Source organism: Cynoglossus semilaevis, chromosome 16 (genome assembly GCF_000523025.1).
Source record: "Cynoglossus semilaevis isolate Cse_v1.0 chromosome 16, Cse_v1.0, whole genome shotgun sequence".
NCBI lineage: Eukaryota > Metazoa > Chordata > Actinopteri > Pleuronectiformes > Cynoglossidae > Cynoglossus > Cynoglossus semilaevis.
The window spans coordinates 4584436-4603248 of NC_024322.1; the positions used below are offsets into that span (position 1 = coordinate 4584436).

The window sequence follows — 18813 nt, forward strand, 5'->3', positions numbered from 1 at the left end:
ATTTTCTCTCCTAAATTAATCTTAAATAGTAAGTCACACTGAGGATTATATTAAGATAAAAAACTAAATTAGCACTAAACTGTGTGCGAGAATCACAACACTTGAACCAGTGAGGATCCAGTGGCTCAACATCAAGTTTTATTTTGGTTAGGGTCAAAAACACAGATCATGTCCTGAGGGCGAGATGAGAGGCAATGATATCAAAATCCCCTGACTGAAATGTAACAATAATGGTTTTCAAAGAACAGGGGGAGTTGAGAGTAAATTTCCCATGGCTTTTACTCTCATCATCAGAAAATACTGGATCGTCTGTTTAACTCCACCACAGTGGAAGAAGCCACAACTTTCTCCAGTTGTCCAATCGGTTTAATAAAACTGAAGTTTCATTTGAAATGAACAACAAAAGGCACAATGATTTTTCAACTCATTCTTTTCTTTAATATGCACAAGAGTTGAAAGCATCAATGAGCCACCTTAAAGAGAAGAATTCAATCTAAAATTTATAAAAAGATATAAACAATCAGAGGCCAAAACGCTGTCTGTTGCTTTTCTCCCATTATTATTATTTTTTTTTTCATATTTAAAACAACTTTTTTCATTAGCAAGTAAAAATCTTGCAACAAACACAAGCTTGTATCCAGTTTGGATACAAGGCAACAAAATTGTAAATCTTTAAAGTGGCTCGGTCTATTCTGCTAGTTCATGACTGTACACCCCGTCTAAGGATTTTTTTGTTCAGTAATAAACAGCTAGTCGCCCCCCCAAAAAAACAAGCATGGGCTGCTTATAACAACCCAACACAATATTTAAAACCCCCTAATGTGTTACCCTCCCTTACTCTGACCCCCTCTCAGTAGTTAGCAGCCATACAGAGGATCAGTCTTCCAGACAAGGACTAGGGTCTGAGTCAGTATTACACCTCAAACCAGATCCTACACACCAACTGGGACATGGGACATGGGACGGTACTTTTTTTTTTTTTTTGGTTGGTTTTTCTTTTTTAAAAAGAGCCCATCACCACCATGAAGAGGGGAAAAACACAGCCTGATCCAACTTGTCACTATACAAGCAGGTGTGAAATAAAAAATAAAAATAAAACAAACTATTGCTCCAACAGATTCCAGGAAAACTTCCTTGTACATCTTTGACAAGGTCATCGTCCGTTCAGTGAGTGTCAGCTGCAGCAGCTTTGTACAGGCTTTGTGTAAATATATGTATATATTCATTAGACGGCGAGGAGGAGAAAAGAGATAACACATCACATTTTTACAGTTATTCAAATCGAGTGATGACCATGATGTGACCTCTCCATCCAAAAGTTGAAGTTAACGTCAGGAACCTGTACTCTTTAAACATTAAACTCCTTTTCTCTGGGCAGACATGGATGTGCTGCTGACAAGTGTGCATAAGACTGAAGAGAAGAAAAATGATAAAAAAAAAAAAAAAAAGTACAACAAAATATAACGAGAGCTCCACAGATTCAGCCTGATATTAAAATCGTTGAATAAAGGGATTTCTTAAAAGAAGCAAATTCCAATTGATTTAAAGTTTCAACCTCCCTCCACCCTCCCTTCTGTGGAGGTTTCACATTACAGGGGAGTCCCGAGCACACAGTATACTGGATCACAACCCCAGCTCATACTGCAGACATGGTTATTTGTCCTGTTAGGGGAAAAAGGCTACAGCTGACAACTTCCTTTTCTCTCTTATGTCTCTGAGTCTTCACCTAAGTGGTGCCTCCATGCTCCACGGGTTTCATCCCCTCACTGCCAGAAAAAAAAGATAAAAAAATAAAAGCTAGTCTGTGGTGTCCGACACTTAGATGCAGAGACAGCATAGCAGGTCATTTCTGCTGTTTGTAGAGGGGACTTTCTTATGTTATTTTCTTCACATTTTTGATTTTCCTTTTTTTTTTTAGGTGTGACAACTGAATAGAGGTCACATCAAGTCAGGAGTCAATCCAGTCAGTTTTCCATGGAGTCCTCCGTTTGCTTTTAGAGCCCTTTACTGAGCCGTCCACCTGTCCCAGGAACTCATTTGAGGAGTGTCTGTTGATGATTCATGGCTTCATTCTTCAAACACCAAGAGTCTTGCAACTCTTCGTACTTGATAGAAGTTGTTTCTTTTATTATTTAAGGTGACCTAGGCCATCAGGCGTCAGTGTGACTAAATGTGTTGGTGTTTGAATACTTGAATAAATGGTGTGCGTGCATGTGGATAAAGTAAAAAACAAAGGACAATCCAGGAGGAGGGTAAGCACAAAATAAGAAACAAAACAAACAGCAGTATATTCTTGCCCCCGAAGTGATATGATGCCTTCAAACTGAAGTATACACACAGATCCTAAGTGTCAAAAAAGTGTGTGTGTCTTTGTGTGTAAATCTGTTGTTGTCTTTTTGAGGACATAACCATTTGGCAATAAGATCTTGCTCCGAAGGCTTCTTCTCGTTTCTGGTTTTCATTTTTGTGTGATATTTTTTGAAGCACTGGCAGAGGAGAAAAAAAAACTCCAGAGAATTCCCCTGATGCAGGTTTTGCTAGATGGTCATGGTGCCGTATTTGTGAGCACAAATCCTGAATGTTGCAGTGTTGTGTGAAGGAAGAGGGGGAAAAAACAACACCCCCCAGTGCAGAGGTGGGTTAAATCCTTCAGTGGGGAGTTTGAATGATGCTAAGTAAATCCTTCAGTGCCAGGAGGTTGCCAGGTTTGGAGGACAGATGGATGATGGCTGGGGTAAATACAGAGTCCCCCGTGCAGCTGGCTGAACCCAAATATCCTGGCTTTTCTTTTACTTTTTTTTTTTTTAGAAATTAAACTCCTTTGTTTGCATGTTGGAAGCTGGGTCGAAAGTGTAGGTTCCTCCTTGAGTAGGTTCTGGGATCAAACTGGGATCTTCATCAATCTGCAATGGACAGGTATGAGTTACAGACTGCAGATTAAAACTTGTTTGCATGTTGGAAGCTGGGTCGAAAGTGTAGGTTCCTCCTTGAGTAGGTTCTGGGATCAAACTGGGATCTTCATCAATCTGCAATGGACAGGTATGAGTTACAGACTGCAGATTAAAACAAATAATGTCAAGTATATGAAGTATAAAGGAAATGTAATCAAACTCACATCATCTCCTGAAAAGTACTGATCGATTATCTCAAAGGCTAGTTTATAAATATCCTCATTCTCATGCTGCTGCAGATTTTCTATCTTCACCAAACCTGAAAAAAGTGTAATTCATTGTAGTCAATACATTGCATCTAGAGCACAGGCCACACACTTAAGTAGACATGAGCAGCTCCACAGAACACACATATGCTTAAACTCTGAGACAGATCAGAGAAATGAAGTGAGCAGCTCAGGTCGTAACACAAAGATGAACTCACCACCACACTCCTCGATGATCTCTGCGATAGTGCTGGCTTCCTCTCCTGCCATGATTAAGATGTTCTTGAGGCCGTCCAGAACCACCTGTACCACCTGTGAGTCCTTTACTGACAACAGGTTACAGAAAGGTGGGATGACTTCCTGCTTCACCAGGAACTCCACCTACACAAACCCACACGTACACACCACATCCATACTTGATTACAACACACAGCAGAAGGTTAAGAATGTAAAGAATGTGCACTCACAACAGCCATTGCATGTAACATTTATAAACTGCTGGACAGTCCGTGACATCAGTGGACTTCGTACAGTATAAATGTTTCAATGCATTAAAACACGGTCTGCATGACGGGCTCACCTGGTCTTTCCTCCCACTGATGGTAAGGTTGCTGATGGCCCACGCTGCTTCCTTCTGAGTGCCAAAGTCACCCTGCAGAGAGACAGGCTGTCACTAAGATGTGCAAGGAGCATGTTGTTTCTAGTACAGCAAGATTCCAAATGCTTCTAGAAGCATTGTTTGCTATGTTTGCAGTCACTGCCGTGCTGCTTTTTGGACTAAAACTTTTCAACCTTTTTTGCTGAATATATCTAAATCAATGCCAGTATTTTAAATTGTGATTCTACCATCTGTTGGGAACCTGAAGTAAGATTTTAGCACATAAAACTAAAGGGATGTCGCCTCTGCTCTTCTACCACGTACAAACCTTTGCCAGTTGGTGAATGATCATAGGAATCAATCCTGCATCTATAACAGCCTGAACCTGCTGTTGGTTGCCAGCTGTGATGTTGGAGAGGAACCAAACTGCTTCCTAAAAAATAAAAAAGCATTCTCACAATTTTGCTTTGGAAACTTAAAAGCAAAATATCTGGAAAAAAATGTATGCTGTTACTGCAATATACAACCAAACCATCTTGGGGAATGCTACATTTCTCCCAGGTTTGGCAAAATTATCAACACAGACCCTCATGTGCGCACTGGACACACACACACAAAAAAAAATCTGGATTGAGAAAAAATTAAAAACAAACTTCAATCTTAATACCTTATTTATTTTTTCCTTAGGGTGTGTAAGTAAATTGGAGAAGTGTGAGAGGACATCACAGTTGAGCACAACCTGTGTCTGCTCGTCTGTTCCCGTCACAATGTTCCCCACTGCTCTCAGAGCTGCCGTCTAAGACGATCAAGAATGACAGGTGGGAAAAAAAACAACAGAAAAAGATATAAACCATATATTATCAAATACACAATACATTATTTTGTCAACAAAACTTAGACACTCACCTGAACTTTTACCTCCTGATGACTTAGAAGTGGAACAAGAAAAGGAACAACCCCAGAGTCGATGACCATCTGGATCTGCTCATTACCTCCGTCCGTCAGATAGGACAGAGCCCACACTGTATCTACTAGTATCTGAAGGTACAAAAATAAGTTGATGACTGTCGAGCCGACACCACAAACCATCTGTAAAATGTATTTATTAAACTTACATTTATATCGATGTGATATATGAGCACACACAGGGCTGGTAAAATCTGTGGAGATTGGAAAAAATGTAATTGTAAGTTGTAAGGTCGGTGGTAGAATGATGTGGTAATAAAAGCACGGCAGAGAGAGAAGACAAAAAAGCTGTCAAATTTAGACTTCAAACTCCTCCACAAAAGCTCCATCATTTCAAAGTCGCCTGAGGGAATGACGCCGATTTGTCTGCCGAGAATCAGTGTGTGACTGAGCCTGCTGTGACAATGACAGTCAACTGCAGAGCAGTTCATACATTTCCCTGTGAAAGTGCCTGCAGGCTTTTATTTGCCAACGCAGACAACCCCCCTCTCCCACCCCTAGACACACGTACCTCCTGCACAGTCTCCATGGGTGGTGGGGGATCCTTGTTGCGACACAGGTTAACAATGACCCATGTTACGTTGCGAAGGAACGTTATTGGAATTGATGGGTTGATGAAGGACAGCAACGGTTTGACAACCCCCAGAGAGATGACATAATCTCTGCACTGTGGACCATCACCTGGGATCACAAGGAGCACGTCAATACAAATCCAAGTCCCCCTCATCCCACGCAGTTTATAAAAACAAAAATTCAACTCTTTACCTATGATGTTTCCTAAAGCCCATACAGCTTGTTCACAAACATTTTGATGAGGGGATTGTAGCAGTCGCAGAAACAGTGGAACAGCATCTGGATAATCAAAGCACAGATCAAAAATCCATCTCCTGTGACTGAATTCAAGCTTCAGTGAGAAAGACAGTCAAAACTGAGATAAAATGTTGTTAGGTTTTAGTTGAAAGATAATAAAAACAAAGCAGCTCTAATCTCAGGCAGTCATCTTCTTTGAACCCTTATTTGAGGGCTATTACTTTTCTCCACAGAATTCTGAGATGAGAATGAGAATGACATTACCAAAGAAAATCTGCCCATACTACATTAGTGTACTGTACAAATACTACTGTGAATAACACCTAATCTATCAACTGTATCAGTCTGTTTATATCTATATCTTAAATAAAATCAAAGTTCAATCTCATAAAGTGTTATGATAAAGGTGAATACCACATTTAATCTCAGAAGTCAGATACATTTCCAGATCAATGGTTAATCATAATCCAAGCCCCTGTACATTAAAGTTTTGACCCACTGAATGGTGAACAGTTTTTATTACCATGTGATTACATAAATGCTGAAAACATTTCTCACCCTGCAATCATGTTTTTATGAGAAACTCAAGCTCGGTCAGAGTCGTCTGACTCGGTGAGTGAAAAAACAAATAAATATTCTTCCCAGACAGATTGCAGACGCTGCGCAAACACAGACTAATGAGCTAAAAATGGGGGCCAGCAGAATGCAGGGGTCAACTTACTGGATTTAACCACAGCCTGGGTCTGTGCTGAAGTCCCAGACGCAATGTTGGTCAGAGCCCATGCTGCTTCAAACTGAAGAGAGGGGCTGTGGGGGGCAAAAGAGATATTGAACTAATTTTACATTTATCAGGGCATATGATGTTCAAAAAAACCATGAAATATGAAAACAAACACTCAACTGCCTTTGCACTTTATGTAAGTTTAACCGATATGCAGCTAAAACAGCACTGAAAACTCTTTGGACATAAAACTTTTTATTCAATCTATATCATTAGCAACTGGCAATTGTTATTTGTATTAAACTACTTTATTTTCTAAATATCAAACATAGTTTTGTCCCCCGCTGACGTAATCACTTGAGGGTTATCATGACTTAAACTAACACTCCCTTAATGTTCTTAAACTTTAACAACTCTTCCAACTCCCTTGGCGAACTCAAGGTCCTGGGAATTGTGGAAGTCCAAGAGACAGGAATGCTGTTATATTTGGCTTGGGATGGAATGGATGGGTGGGGGTGGTGGTATTAGTCAACTGCCTTGCATGCCTCTCACGTGTAGATGCAGTCGGGAAAACTAAACATCTTGTGCCCACAGCCATTGTTGTGGTAAACATGGGCGAAGGTTTGGGAAGTTAGACTCACTTGTCGTCCCTTTCCAGGCATTTGACTAAAATGGGCAGAATTCCAGACTTTATCAAGTCGTCGATTGGAGGGTTTCTGTCACTGGAGAGTAGTTTTCTAACAAAAACAAAATAAAGACAATGATGAACAAAACCAGTAAGTGTGGCTTTAAATGTTAGTTGCTGTATTTGTGTGTACTCCATCAGTCCCTTACCTGGCTGCCTGTACAGCACTGAGCTGAATCACTGCATTATCACTGGTAGCATTCTGCAGTTACACAAAGATAAAAAAAACATTACTTGATTATTGGATATTGATTACAAAACATGTTTGACTTTCACTGGCAAAGGTGTTCTATTTGTATCTATACACACATTGTGTTAATGGCTATGAATACACAATTATCTTTGCTGCTTCTATGAGCTTCCACACTCCCTTTATGTGCTTAGTCCATGAGGTCATGGAGGGAGAGCGGAATGGAGAGTGCATTGTTCTCCTATAACATATAAACAAGGTCTCTGTAATGTTTTTTTTAAACATTCAGACAAAACAGGAGAAAGATGTCAGACAGGAATACAATTTTTGAAGCAATTCAGCTATTTGACACACAAGCACTTAACACAATCAGTGATGAAAATAAGATAGCTTACCTGTAAGATGGCATCAAGCGTGACATTTTGCTGAAAGTGAAATTGAAACAAACAGTCAAAACAGACGTAAAAAGGCACCACATTAAAAACGAGAGTGATTTGACTCATAAATTATACCCCAGACTTATCAACAACCTGTGTTTCATCCACAAAAGCTAAATTAGAAGTTATGCAAGGCTTAGTGAATTTACATTATGGCAATGAATAAAAACAAATAGTTATGTTTGCTAGCTGGAAGACGAAACACCTAAATTGGGAGCCAACTAAAGTGAATGTGTGTCTGATAGTAGAATAAACAAGAGAAAGTACAAAGACAGGAGCACGAATACTCAATTTGTGAAATAATGTGACGAAAAAAACATTAAATAACGGAAACCATATTAACATTATTATTACAGAATAACTATTTGAGGAAAGAACATTTAAAGCATGTCAACCTGATGAGTAAGTAGACTGAAACATTGTTATGAGCAAATATGACTAAGCTAAGAAGTCAAATTTGTTGCTGCCTCTTGTCATTAGTTGTACTGATGCACAGCAGCCTTTCTGTTGACTCCAATGTTGAAGTCCAATTTAAAAGCTGTCCAAAAAGTTATATCATAATTTATATTTTGTCAACTACAGCTTAACTTAAATTTAAACAGTGCTTCTGACTAAAATACAATTAAGTCAAATGGGTAGAACTAGTTTAGAATTTCACATGGGCTAAAGATTATTATCAAACTCAGCCGAATCTACTTTAAACATAATCTCCGAGCCAACATTTCAGATAATAATCATGTTTAAATATAGTATAACAAATATTTTGTATTTCTTCTTTACTTTCAATTACTGCTTCCTTAAATAAGGACCCTGTATAACAATGTTTGATGCCCTTTTTTAGAACCCTCCGTCACTCTCACTTAAAACATACACACACTTACTCCTTTGAAGTCTGAGTCAACGTCAGAATCCTCCAGACTCTCTTCCTGCGGGACATTCCTCTTCTTCAGTAAATGCTCGTCTCGTTTGTTCTGACAGAAGAAAGAGGAGATGTAAACACCAGGAATGTAATGCAGAGGTGCAAGTGTTGCCCAGTGCTTTCATGACTTCTTGGAAAATTAGACCTTATGAAAACAAATCCTCACTCATCCAGACTTTTGACTTTAAGACACACAAACATGGTGGTTTTCAAAAACTTCAAAGTAGCTGGCTCTCAGAAATATTGCTTATCATGATTTCACAAAACAAAAGCACATCTCTAGAGGTCACAGAACCTTCACACAGTGCAACCCCCATCTCAAGTGTTTGTGGTTACATAGGCCCTCACATCCCATTACTTTGCAGAGCATGTGAGTCACTTGTAGGAGGAGAATCCCATGGCCTACATTCCTGCCGTGCACCATTTTCATGTGCGTCACTGATGACTAATCAGCCAGCGCAGTGCTTCATGCTGCACCTCTGACCATGCTGCAAGGAATGTGCTGGATTTCAGACCCAGCTCAGCACTCCACACAGCAGTGACACGAGGATGTTTTTGTTAACAACCCAGGCTGTGACAGTGCTCTTTGAACATCTGTGATGTTTCTACTGAGCCTGTTTACAGACAAATGCTTTCTAAGTGTAGTATGTTGTATGGATTGTTCATAATCACCACCATCACTGTGTATCGATCAGTCAACTGTCATATTAACAAATATGCAGTAATCAGTAATCATAAGTAAAGTACCAATGAGTTGATTTTACTCAATTCCAAAGGAATTCAACTATTTTAACCACCTACACACATAAATATTGTTTCAAAGGCCACAATTATAATGAGATCAGGGGGATAACATTCAAACAATTGGCAGTACAAGCTATGAAAACCAAAAATGTGCAGCATTCACTCGTAACTATTTCAGCACATAACTTAACTTCTGTTGCTTTTCTTAACACAACACATTCCATTTACCCAGACTTGGACTCAGCACTTGGATGATATATTAAATAACTGTAATCAAACCCTGAATCCTTCTACAAAGAAGAGAACCATTCCACACATCATTCTACCTAGATGTGATCTCCACAAATAACCATACAAGTATACAACAAGAAGCTGCTCCACATCCGACCTGAGTGACCATGAAAGCTTTACTTTATTGCATGAACCATTTAATACATTTAGGGGTTTCGTTTTCTTTTTGTCTCAGTTATAAGCACAGGTACATTTGGCTTCACTGCAAAGAGCAAAGATTCATTGCTAGTTACTTTAGCTATGGTTGTATGGTCCCAATTTGGGCCGACTCCAGATTTTACCTCACCAAAGAGATTCAATTAAATTCAACAAAAAAAAACAAAAAAAAAAAACAATCAGTGTCGTTGTGCAGATTACACTGTCATTTCTTACTTATTATTCAAAAAATGAATACATTAAAAATGTAAATTAGGTGACCCTTAATATTTGTCAAAAATTGTTAATCTAACAGGTATAAAAAGCTGCTATTTTGGACAATAAACCATTTAGCCTCAAATACACAATCCATTAAAGAAACTGACAACGTTGTTTTTGTTTTTTTTCCCCGTAAGGCTGAGACTGGTTGATACAACATTCCTGTTTGTTATGATTATAGTGTATGGTTGTTCATGAATGCATCATCTCAATGTTAAATACATAATTATACGTGTTGTCCTCTACTCTATCGTGGCTGCTTAGTCTGTTAAATATTTTCACTTGCAAGGCAGCATTTGCAGAATGGATAAAAACCCAACACCACATTGTATTTTTAATATAATATTTTGATTAGGGTACAAATTAGCAAATTATCAGGGTAAAGAAAATCAAAATAACTTGTGTAAGTCTTGATGCAAATGACTTGCATTGGAAATGCATGGTCATGTTGTAAATTGTTCAACATGTTGGGTATTAATATTTAAAACTTTATCACTTTGACCAATTTAAGTGATATTCAAAAGGTGCAATAAACCTAAATTCTGCACCCTGAAGCTTTTAGCAAACAGGTTTACAGAATGTGTTCTGTTACTCTCCTTTCAAATGAAAAACAGTCAACAGAAACTCTGCTGTTATTCCGAAATGGACTTGTTTCTTAGGCAAGAAGTTTGTGGAGACTTGTCTTAATATAAGCAAAAATTGGGCATGTAGAATGTAGCCTGAGGTTTGGCGTAAGTGTGTGTAGACAGATGGTGCATTTTCTCTTACCTTTCTTAACTCAACTGTCACCTCATTTCGATGTCTTCTCATAGTCTGCAAAAGAAAAAAGTAAATAAATGTATATGTATATTCACAGCATTCTCAACTTTTGTTTGTGTAAAAAAACAACCCATAATTAACAATTTTATAACATGGCCATGTGATAAGCCTGATCTTGAAAGATTGCTGTATTGTGTTTCTGTTGGTTTTCCTCTTTATCCTGGACAGTTTGAGAGAGTCTCAACATCTTGTGACTCTTTGAATGGTTCATGTTGCTCTCCTAAATAGCCTGTTACGTAATAGGGGACAGTCATAACTCAAGAGGAGCAAAGAGAAGAGCAACGGTGTCTCCCAACCACTGCTCCAACAACACAGCTATATATCAAACCACACAATTTTTGGGCAATATTTTTACTTGATGCACTACATTCACTGGTGTAGTGGTTAGCACAAGTCATCAGTCCTGGGTTCGACTCCCAGTAGAACCACATACTTGATGCTTCCAAGGGGCAGCCTGTTGCAGCATTTCCCCATTTTGGGATCAATTAAGTTCATATGATTTCAAAATTATTTTTAATACGTCTGGACCCATTTCAAGAATGCATTAAAAACACCATTGTTTATGCTAAACAAATAACTACATTTAGTAGTGAACTCTATTTTTTTTTTGTTCTCAAACCTGGAAAATGAATACAAAATTAGAACATTTGTAGATAGTTGAAATTAAAAAAAAAACTACACTTATTTCATTTTATATCATCACAGAAAACCAGGCAGGATCTGGTGGATTATGACAGGGATCAAGTAAGACTTTACAACTGTGGAATTCAAAGCTGCTCTATATAATGTTAAGAAGAGGAAAATCTGTTGTGCCTGACATAAATACATCAAACCTAAATGTTTTGTTTTATCGTGAGTCATCTCTTATACAGAGACATACAGGAGAAACGAGGTCAGATATCTGGGATACCTGAAATAGCATCAAGAATGTACTTAGCAAATGCTGCCTGTTATAGTAGCCATGTGCTTGCTTCACTGACTAAATTTCAAAACAACCTTATATGTGTGTGATTGAACTGTGACTTTGGGATATATATTGTGAAACAACAATTTGGCAGGTTACCTGCAGGGCGGTAACACAAATGTAGTGTGTAAATCTGCAAAGGTTTTCAAGGAACTGCTTCAATCTGCTCATAGAATAGGTTCTGAGTGGAGCAGTGACACATCTCGACTTCACAGCATTTATACCTGGTGGAGCACTCTAGTCATAACTAACAAATTACAGGCTCTGTAATTGTACTTTACAGAAAGAATACCCACCCAATATCAGGTCTGAAGCTAAGTCTAAATACTGTCTATGAATGAGTAGGGCTTCAATATAATAATAATAAATAAATGGCAAATGAAAAAAAAAATGCATTTAGATGAGAATCAATCAATTTGAACATAATGGAATCTTGTAACTGAGTAAAATGTGTATCAAGTTCCTAACTGACTTCATATAAAGCTCTTAAGGTGTGTCTATTATTATGATTAATAAAAAAACATCCATAAAGAACTGAATATTAGTTCCATTTAACAAGATGACGTATAGTTCTGGGGATTTACAAAATTGGGGTTAAAGGTGTGCTGTGTATGATTTGCCAGCTGATGGTGGTGATGGTAAGTGCTGCAACTCAATACATGTACTGTACTTGCAATTCCCTTTCAAGGGTCTAATCCAACATAAAGTATACTTACATTATCATTTCAACCGTTTTTCCACTGTAAAACATGGGGATCCAACGTAGAATAGTGTATACTTCTACCGAGTACTTAATTCAATGTCTAGTTAAATAAATCTAGTATGACTTGTCTAAGTATTAAAGAATTAGGGGATCCTTGTTAACCAATGGTTATTATGCATGACACAATAGTAAAACCAAGACTTCAACGAACTAAAATGATTTCTATGACTAATCTAACGGCCATATTTCAGCCTCCTCACCTGAAATCATACGCTAGTGCTCCATTTGCCATCGTTAGCCTGTTAGCAAGGAGGGGCAATGTTTGGTAAAGGTGGCTGCGTTGACTAACGGATACTTCTAAATATAACATTACATTCACACATTTCTTATCGTGACATCTTACTGTAACTGTTGTTGGCTCGCATTTATTGAAAATAGACGTGGAGACGGTGAAAACAATAAAGAAATGATGGTGCCGGTGGGGCCCACCCTCGTTTCGACCGGTGCTCATCCAAGTAAATGCTAAGCGTTAGCTGACAGTGACTGATATGTCATTTAACTGCATAGTCCCATCTACAACCATTAAATCATTATGGCGTTTATTTTTAACAAAAATATTTGAAACAGTTGTCCATTAGATACAATTTGACAAGTACCGCCGATGATTTCCTTAGACTGCGAACTGCTGAAGCTACCTAACATTAGCTTTATGGCTAGTTAGCCGTCAAGGATCAGCGGTAACAGCAGCAGCCGGGGCTAAGGCTCCTCAACCAGGCCCAAAGTCTGTCATTTTTCATAGAAAACTAATTTAATTCACAGGAACAAAGTCCTAGAGAAATGGAAACTCACCTCGACATCCCGTCCCTTGTTTTTAAAGCTCTTGATGCGGTGGTTTTCCAAGCCGGCGTTATCTGCCATGGCTGTATGGGGGGTTTCGCGGTGGTGGCTCCGGCTTTCGGGATCTTCTTAGTGAAGGACGAGGCACCGCAGCTCCTCTTCTGCTGCTGCTGCTGGAGGAGGAGAACAGGAGGAGAAGGGCGTAGCACAGCGCAGAGTGAGGGGAGGAGTTATTACACGCCTTCATCATTATTATATTATATTCCTCAAAAGTCGAATCTTATTCAAGTAGTTGTCATTTACTGCCATAATATTTCACAACAAATCTCTGGTCGACTTCAACAAATACGGTAGTTATTCCAAGTACTAAAGCATTGCCATCGTAAATAAGTAAGAGGACATGTGATCTAAACTGCCAGAGTTGTCCTGTTGTAGGGCACATTTTGTGTTGTTCTTTGGCATTCAACGTGCTCAGAATATCTATATTACTTGTGCAGTGCAACAATCCGAAAAAACTGGTTTTGTTTATTACCTCCTTTACATGTTTTTGAGCATTTTTCACTACAGGCACTGGGCAGGTAATTGGTGTTTTAAAATGTTTAATAGTAAAATTGTAGACTGCTACACACTATAAAGTATGTGTTATGGACCAGAAAAAAACTTAAATACCTATGTTACTGCACTGTCCCATAATCACCAGGGCACTTGTTAATTTAGTTAGGTTGTATATCTTGTGTTGTCTTTTAAAGCGATAACAGTGTTAGAGAAGCTAAGAAAAATAAAATAATAACTGGATAACTGATCTCTTAATCTTAGGATTTCTACAGCACATAATCTTCTGGTTGTAGAGATGACGTCATCAATTTCGCTTTCCACATACCCTCTTAAAATATTGAAAGAAACAAGAGGGAAAAGGAAACCACCACTTTCTACCTATTTTTAAAGGATACAGCAACACTGATACACTAAGTGTTGTTGTCATTGTCACGTTTAAACCTTAAGTGGACAAAGCGGTGATCAAACCTAAGCTTAAATGTTGTAGAGACAATTCCTACACAGAAACTTACAGATTAAACACATGTACATTCAGCAAAGCTTCATCTGTATGGTGTATTTTGGGAATCCTGAGTATTCATGCCATGCCTTTGAAATGTTTGACACCTGCTATACACAGATGAAAGGAAGATAAAATCCCTTAACCCATGGCCAATTGTGTACAGATCAAAGGCAGACAACAGAGGCTTCCATCCAGATTTGGTTCCGTTAGAAAAGAGGCTACTGCCGTTAGGGTCTGCAAAAAACAAATAGAGGAAACTCCTAGTTAACATCAGTTGACAAGGCATCAGAGGGCCAGATACAAGAACGTAAAACATATACCATCACAATAGCAAAGAAAAAGAGAACGAATAATAATAATAATAATAATAAAGAAATAAAGAGCAAGACATACAAGCACACTTAACTGAACATTATAACTGACCAGACTGTGCTTCACCTCAATACCCACCAGGGGGCAAGGTGTGCTATTGCTGACCCTAGACAATTTGCCAGTCTATTGCTGAAGGACCTGAAATTGAACCAGTGAGCTGATGATTTTCTTGCTCAGGAACACTGACTACACTGCCAGCTTGTGGCCGTGGTTGGCAAACAAAAGATCAGATCAATAGTCTGAAAAACCAGCACATGAAATGTGATGCTTTCAGACAAAAAACTTTATTGAATCAACAATATTTGGATATGGTTGTACAGTAGCTTCAGTAAGTGCAAACAAATACAAGCATTTATAACATAACTTCAGCGTAGGATAAACAAAACAATCTCAATACAACACAACAGGTTGACATTTGTAACCCACAGATCTCTTATCAGAGAGAACAACAGCACCACACTCTAGTGATGCGCTCATAGATAGAATAAATATTCCATAAAAACACTTCAGGACAAGTGTAAGGAAAATGCAAAGCTGTTTTGAAGACCTCTGCAGCCCTCTGAGATGTGGGGGCCTCATTTTTTTTTATCCTTGGAATGTGCATTCTGCAGCGGGTGACGATGGAAAGCATCAACTGAAGATGTTGTTCAGTCTCAACATTAAAACCCATTTCTGTTCCTTCAGTTTAAAGGCATCCACAGCTTACCAATGGTAATAGGTCTCCCCTTCTTTAAGGTGTACTCTATCATCAATTCAGAAGCAACAGAGAGACAAGAGTAATCAAGGAGAAACTGGCATAAAATAGGCAATCAAGCCACTAATCTTAACAAATCATAACATTCACTTAAAAGCGAAGTGTAGTGTCACAGAGGCGGCCGTCAGTTACAGACAAAGAAATGTATGTAATGTAAAGAAAGAATTGCAGCTGAAGAAAATCTTTAGAAGATTTGTTGTTCAAAGAGAATCTTCTCAAAGCCGTGTGGAGCTGTGTGGTAGAAGTCACTGAACTGGCAGTCTAAGATGGCACTGTCGTCCACTGCAACAAAAAAGGCACACTTCTGTTCATGCAGGACATGCATCAGGACCAACAAAACACATATAACGTGTCTTGACTAAGGATGTCCAATAATATCAGCCGATCTACATTGTTTCACCTCTTAACCACCAGGCCACCACTGCCCCTCTATATCGGTATTGGTTGATATTGGAATCAGAAAGTGCTGAGACAGTAGTGGCATATTAGATAACGACAAAGAGTTAATATCAGACAAAATAAAAAACATATATAAATAAAATTCTATAGTGTGTATTAATGACCATATACTATATGAATTGAGTCATATTGTGCCACACAATACTTATATGAATCAGTACCCAGCATATAATGTAAATATAAAGTATATTCGGTTTATATGAGTAAGTACATATTTAATGTTTTCAAAGTAGGTAGATCACTTTAGACTGGTCATTAGGCTCCCAAGCCAAAAATAGTATAGGTAACTGTGAACTACAAGTAGAAAGGCTGTGTATATACAGTATGTACAAAGGCTGCCCTCTAGCGGCACTGCCTTGTAATTCCAACACGATTTAATTGTCGAAAAAACAACGTACATATAAGATTACTACTACTACTTATAATAATAGAATTATTGCATCGTCCAATGTCATGTACATCTCTGTACCAAGTAAACCTGACTTTGAACTACACGATTCAATATAAGAACCATATGAGAACAATTTAAGAAAGGAAGAATAAGCTGTTCTTCCAGTTTAAATTTGACCTTTTTTAAGGATATAGAGGAGGTGCTGTGCAATCACTGTGGCAACAACGATCTCAGACCAAGTTATTATATGAACTCACCATAAACCACAGGGTAAACGGTGCCTCTGATACCTGAGGCAGGACAGTGCATGTTCTTTCCGTTCAGATATAAATTCATTTCCACATGGTCATATGTGATGCCCTGGAAGAACATAGACAGAAACAGAACAGAAACTGTAATGCTCTGTGCAGCTTCTCACATAAACTAGACACCATCATACCTGCTACTTAATGTGCTTATTCACCACAGCCATCATTAATAAGTTCAAATGTGTTATGTTTTTTACTTCAGTGTTTAAAAAGCATTTCTTGGATTGAAGTAATTGAGCCAAACTCTGCTAATAAGCAGCAGCGTATCAGCAGCTCATTTGTTCACTGCAGATAAAACCATTGATTTTCTCTATGGACTTTGCTGTAGGAGATAAAGGGATTTACAAATGTCAGTTTTCAATCATTGATCAAAGTCCTAAGATGTGGTAGACTGAAGCCGGTTGTGGTAGATTTCATTAATGAGTCCTGGTTAAGTGGCTTAAATCTGTTTCCCTTATACCGATTATGTGACATGCACAAATGTAAAGTAAAAAACGTTGCACTCACAACAATGTCTCCCTCCTGAGGAAGGCTGTTTGCAGGGAGACGATTCTTCTCTTCATTATTGTGGTACACAGACCCATCATGCCTGAGGACAAGGCTGTTTGTGTCTCTGCCCATAGGCACTTGATTGAGATTCACTTTCTGCGTAGCAACACCAATCCCCCAGACACCTGAGCACAAACCACAGCACTCAGGCAACACTCAAAACACAAAGTCGGAAAAGAACATCTAAAATGAAGTCAATTCATTTTTAGGTTCAGGTCAGGGTTACTACATTCACACTCATTGGTCGGCTTGTTACAACTGGTTAGTTATGTCTCTACAAGACAACTATTTAAAGCTGTCTGGGACACTGGTTTAGGCAACAAAGAAGGAAACCAGATTTGTCAGTTTCCCAAATCTTGTTTGGACCCAGCTTTATGCCAACAAAACCTATAAAGATTTGCTAAAGTCATTTTTGTTATATTTTAAAACAAATTATAAATCATTCATTGAATAAATGTTAAAAAGAAAACCTAACCACATTTTAGCATAAATTCTTAAAATGTGCATATCACAGATATACATGAATATAATAAGATTAATCTTGCTGCTGACTGCAGCCTCAGGACAGTACATTCCCTGAAAAACCACAGGGTGTTGGAATCAATATTCATTACCAGGAATCAACCAGAAAAGTGCAATCAGGAAAAGAGATGAGTAATGAAGCAGAGTGGCATCAGCCAGAAGAACACCTACCAGTGGACTGGATCTTAAACTCAAAGTAACTTTTGTTCTGGTGCAGAGGGGCGTTGGCCAGACAACCTCCAGTGCCACATATCCTCCGACCGCTTTTAACAATGACCACATCTGTGCCTGGGTGAGAAAGTTGAAGATCAAGAGAATTACAAAAGAGTAAATTCAAGAAGACTCATTTAAAGACTAGTAACATGTTAATAAATGTATCTCCTAAAATAAAAACTGGAAAAAAATATTTGATTTTTGTGTGTGTGTGGTTATGAGCTCATTTCCATGCTTCTTCATTTAAGATTTACAGATGTAAAAACCCAGGCAGGATTTTGCAGCAACATTAGAGTGAGTTGATGTGCAACTACAACCAGTTATGGTTTAAAACATATATTTCACGGCCCTGATGTCAGACCTATATATTCGATGTTAGTGCTTAAGTTTTAACTTAAGCACTAAGAGAAAATGTATCACGGATTAACGGCAAACTATTTCATATTAATATTATATTAGGTTTAAAATGTAATGTTTGTTATTATTGTGTTAATATAGTTGTTTTGTGGTTTACGTTTAAGTAAGACTTGTAAGAAAATATTCAAATAAATATCAGCCACAAATTTCTAGAAACAAAAAAGAACGTTCCACCCACATAATCGGTTCGACCACACGCCCCACCACCGTCCTATTCTCCATATGAATGTTACTCCAAACAAGTATTACTTTACTGCTTCTGAAATTGATATAAACCCCAAAACCGTCGTTCCTTATATACTGACAAACCAGTTATGTCTTGTTATTGGACTATTTTTAAATACCATCCCCTCTTCTGTCCTAAATCTTTCTACGGACTTAAAAATAAACAAATAATCTAAAAAGTAAAACACGGTGCAAGACAGACACAGAGATAAAGATAACTGTTGTTCCATAATGTGTTCTGCTCGAGTGATTCATTTATGGGCCGTGCTCGGGTTAGCTTGGTGGGTATCG

At 38.2% G+C, this 18813-nt stretch overlaps 2 protein-coding genes across 3 annotated transcripts in view; both read right to left on the reverse strand.

The window, feature by feature from the left end:
* Positions 1-287: 287 nt before the first annotated feature.
* Positions 288-14829, reverse strand: kpna3 (karyopherin alpha 3 (importin alpha 4)). 2 transcript variants are annotated; one of them, XM_008328178.3, is made up of 19 exons: positions 14323-14829; positions 13268-13428; positions 10701-10745; positions 8446-8535; positions 7523-7552; positions 7087-7139; positions 6894-6989; positions 6253-6338; positions 5487-5573; positions 5233-5402; positions 4871-4915; positions 4662-4793; positions 4423-4551; positions 4084-4188; positions 3738-3809; positions 3376-3538; positions 3116-3210; positions 2955-3026; positions 288-2831 (listed from the first exon to the last, which is right to left on the reverse strand). In XM_008328178.3, the coding sequence occupies exons 2-19, from the start codon at positions 13334-13336 to the stop codon at positions 2805-2807; spliced, it is 1566 nt and encodes a 521-aa protein (XP_008326400.1). In that variant the 5' UTR covers positions 13337-13428; positions 14323-14829; the 3' UTR covers positions 288-2804. The 2 variants fall into 2 exon arrangements, with proteins under 2 accessions (XP_008326400.1, XP_008326401.1); XM_008328179.3 differs by having other exon boundaries at positions 13925-14829.
* Positions 14830-14949: 120 nt separating this feature from the next.
* spryd7b (SPRY domain containing 7b) overlaps positions 14950-18813 on the reverse strand; it is a 4286-nt gene continuing 422 nt past the window's right edge. The window contains exons 2-5 of the mRNA XM_008328181.3: positions 17839-17955; positions 17104-17270; positions 16546-16648; positions 14950-15720 (exon numbers count right to left, since the gene is read on the reverse strand). Of these exons, the coding sequence (XP_008326403.1) occupies positions 15623-15720; positions 16546-16648; positions 17104-17270; positions 17839-17955 (485 nt within the window). The 3' untranslated portion in view covers positions 14950-15622. The remainder of the gene's footprint in view (positions 15721-16545; positions 16649-17103; positions 17271-17838; positions 17956-18813) is intronic.

What these genes read in the sequence shown, in the direction of transcription:
- kpna3 (XM_008328178.3), bottom strand. Translation starts at nt 13,336, where the DNA reads ATGGCAGATAACGCCGGCTTGGAAAACCACCGCATCAAGAGCTTTAAA. An exon ending in AGTGCTGTACAGGCAGCCAG is followed by an intron (nt 6,990 to 7,086) that starts GTAAGGGACTGA and finishes TGTTTTTGTTAG; the next exon opens with AAAACTACTCTCCAGTGACA. An exon ending in GATCATCGAGGAGTGTGGTG is followed by an intron (nt 3,211 to 3,375) that starts GTGAGTTCATCT and finishes CACTTTTTTCAG; the next exon opens with GTTTGGTGAAGATAGAAAAT.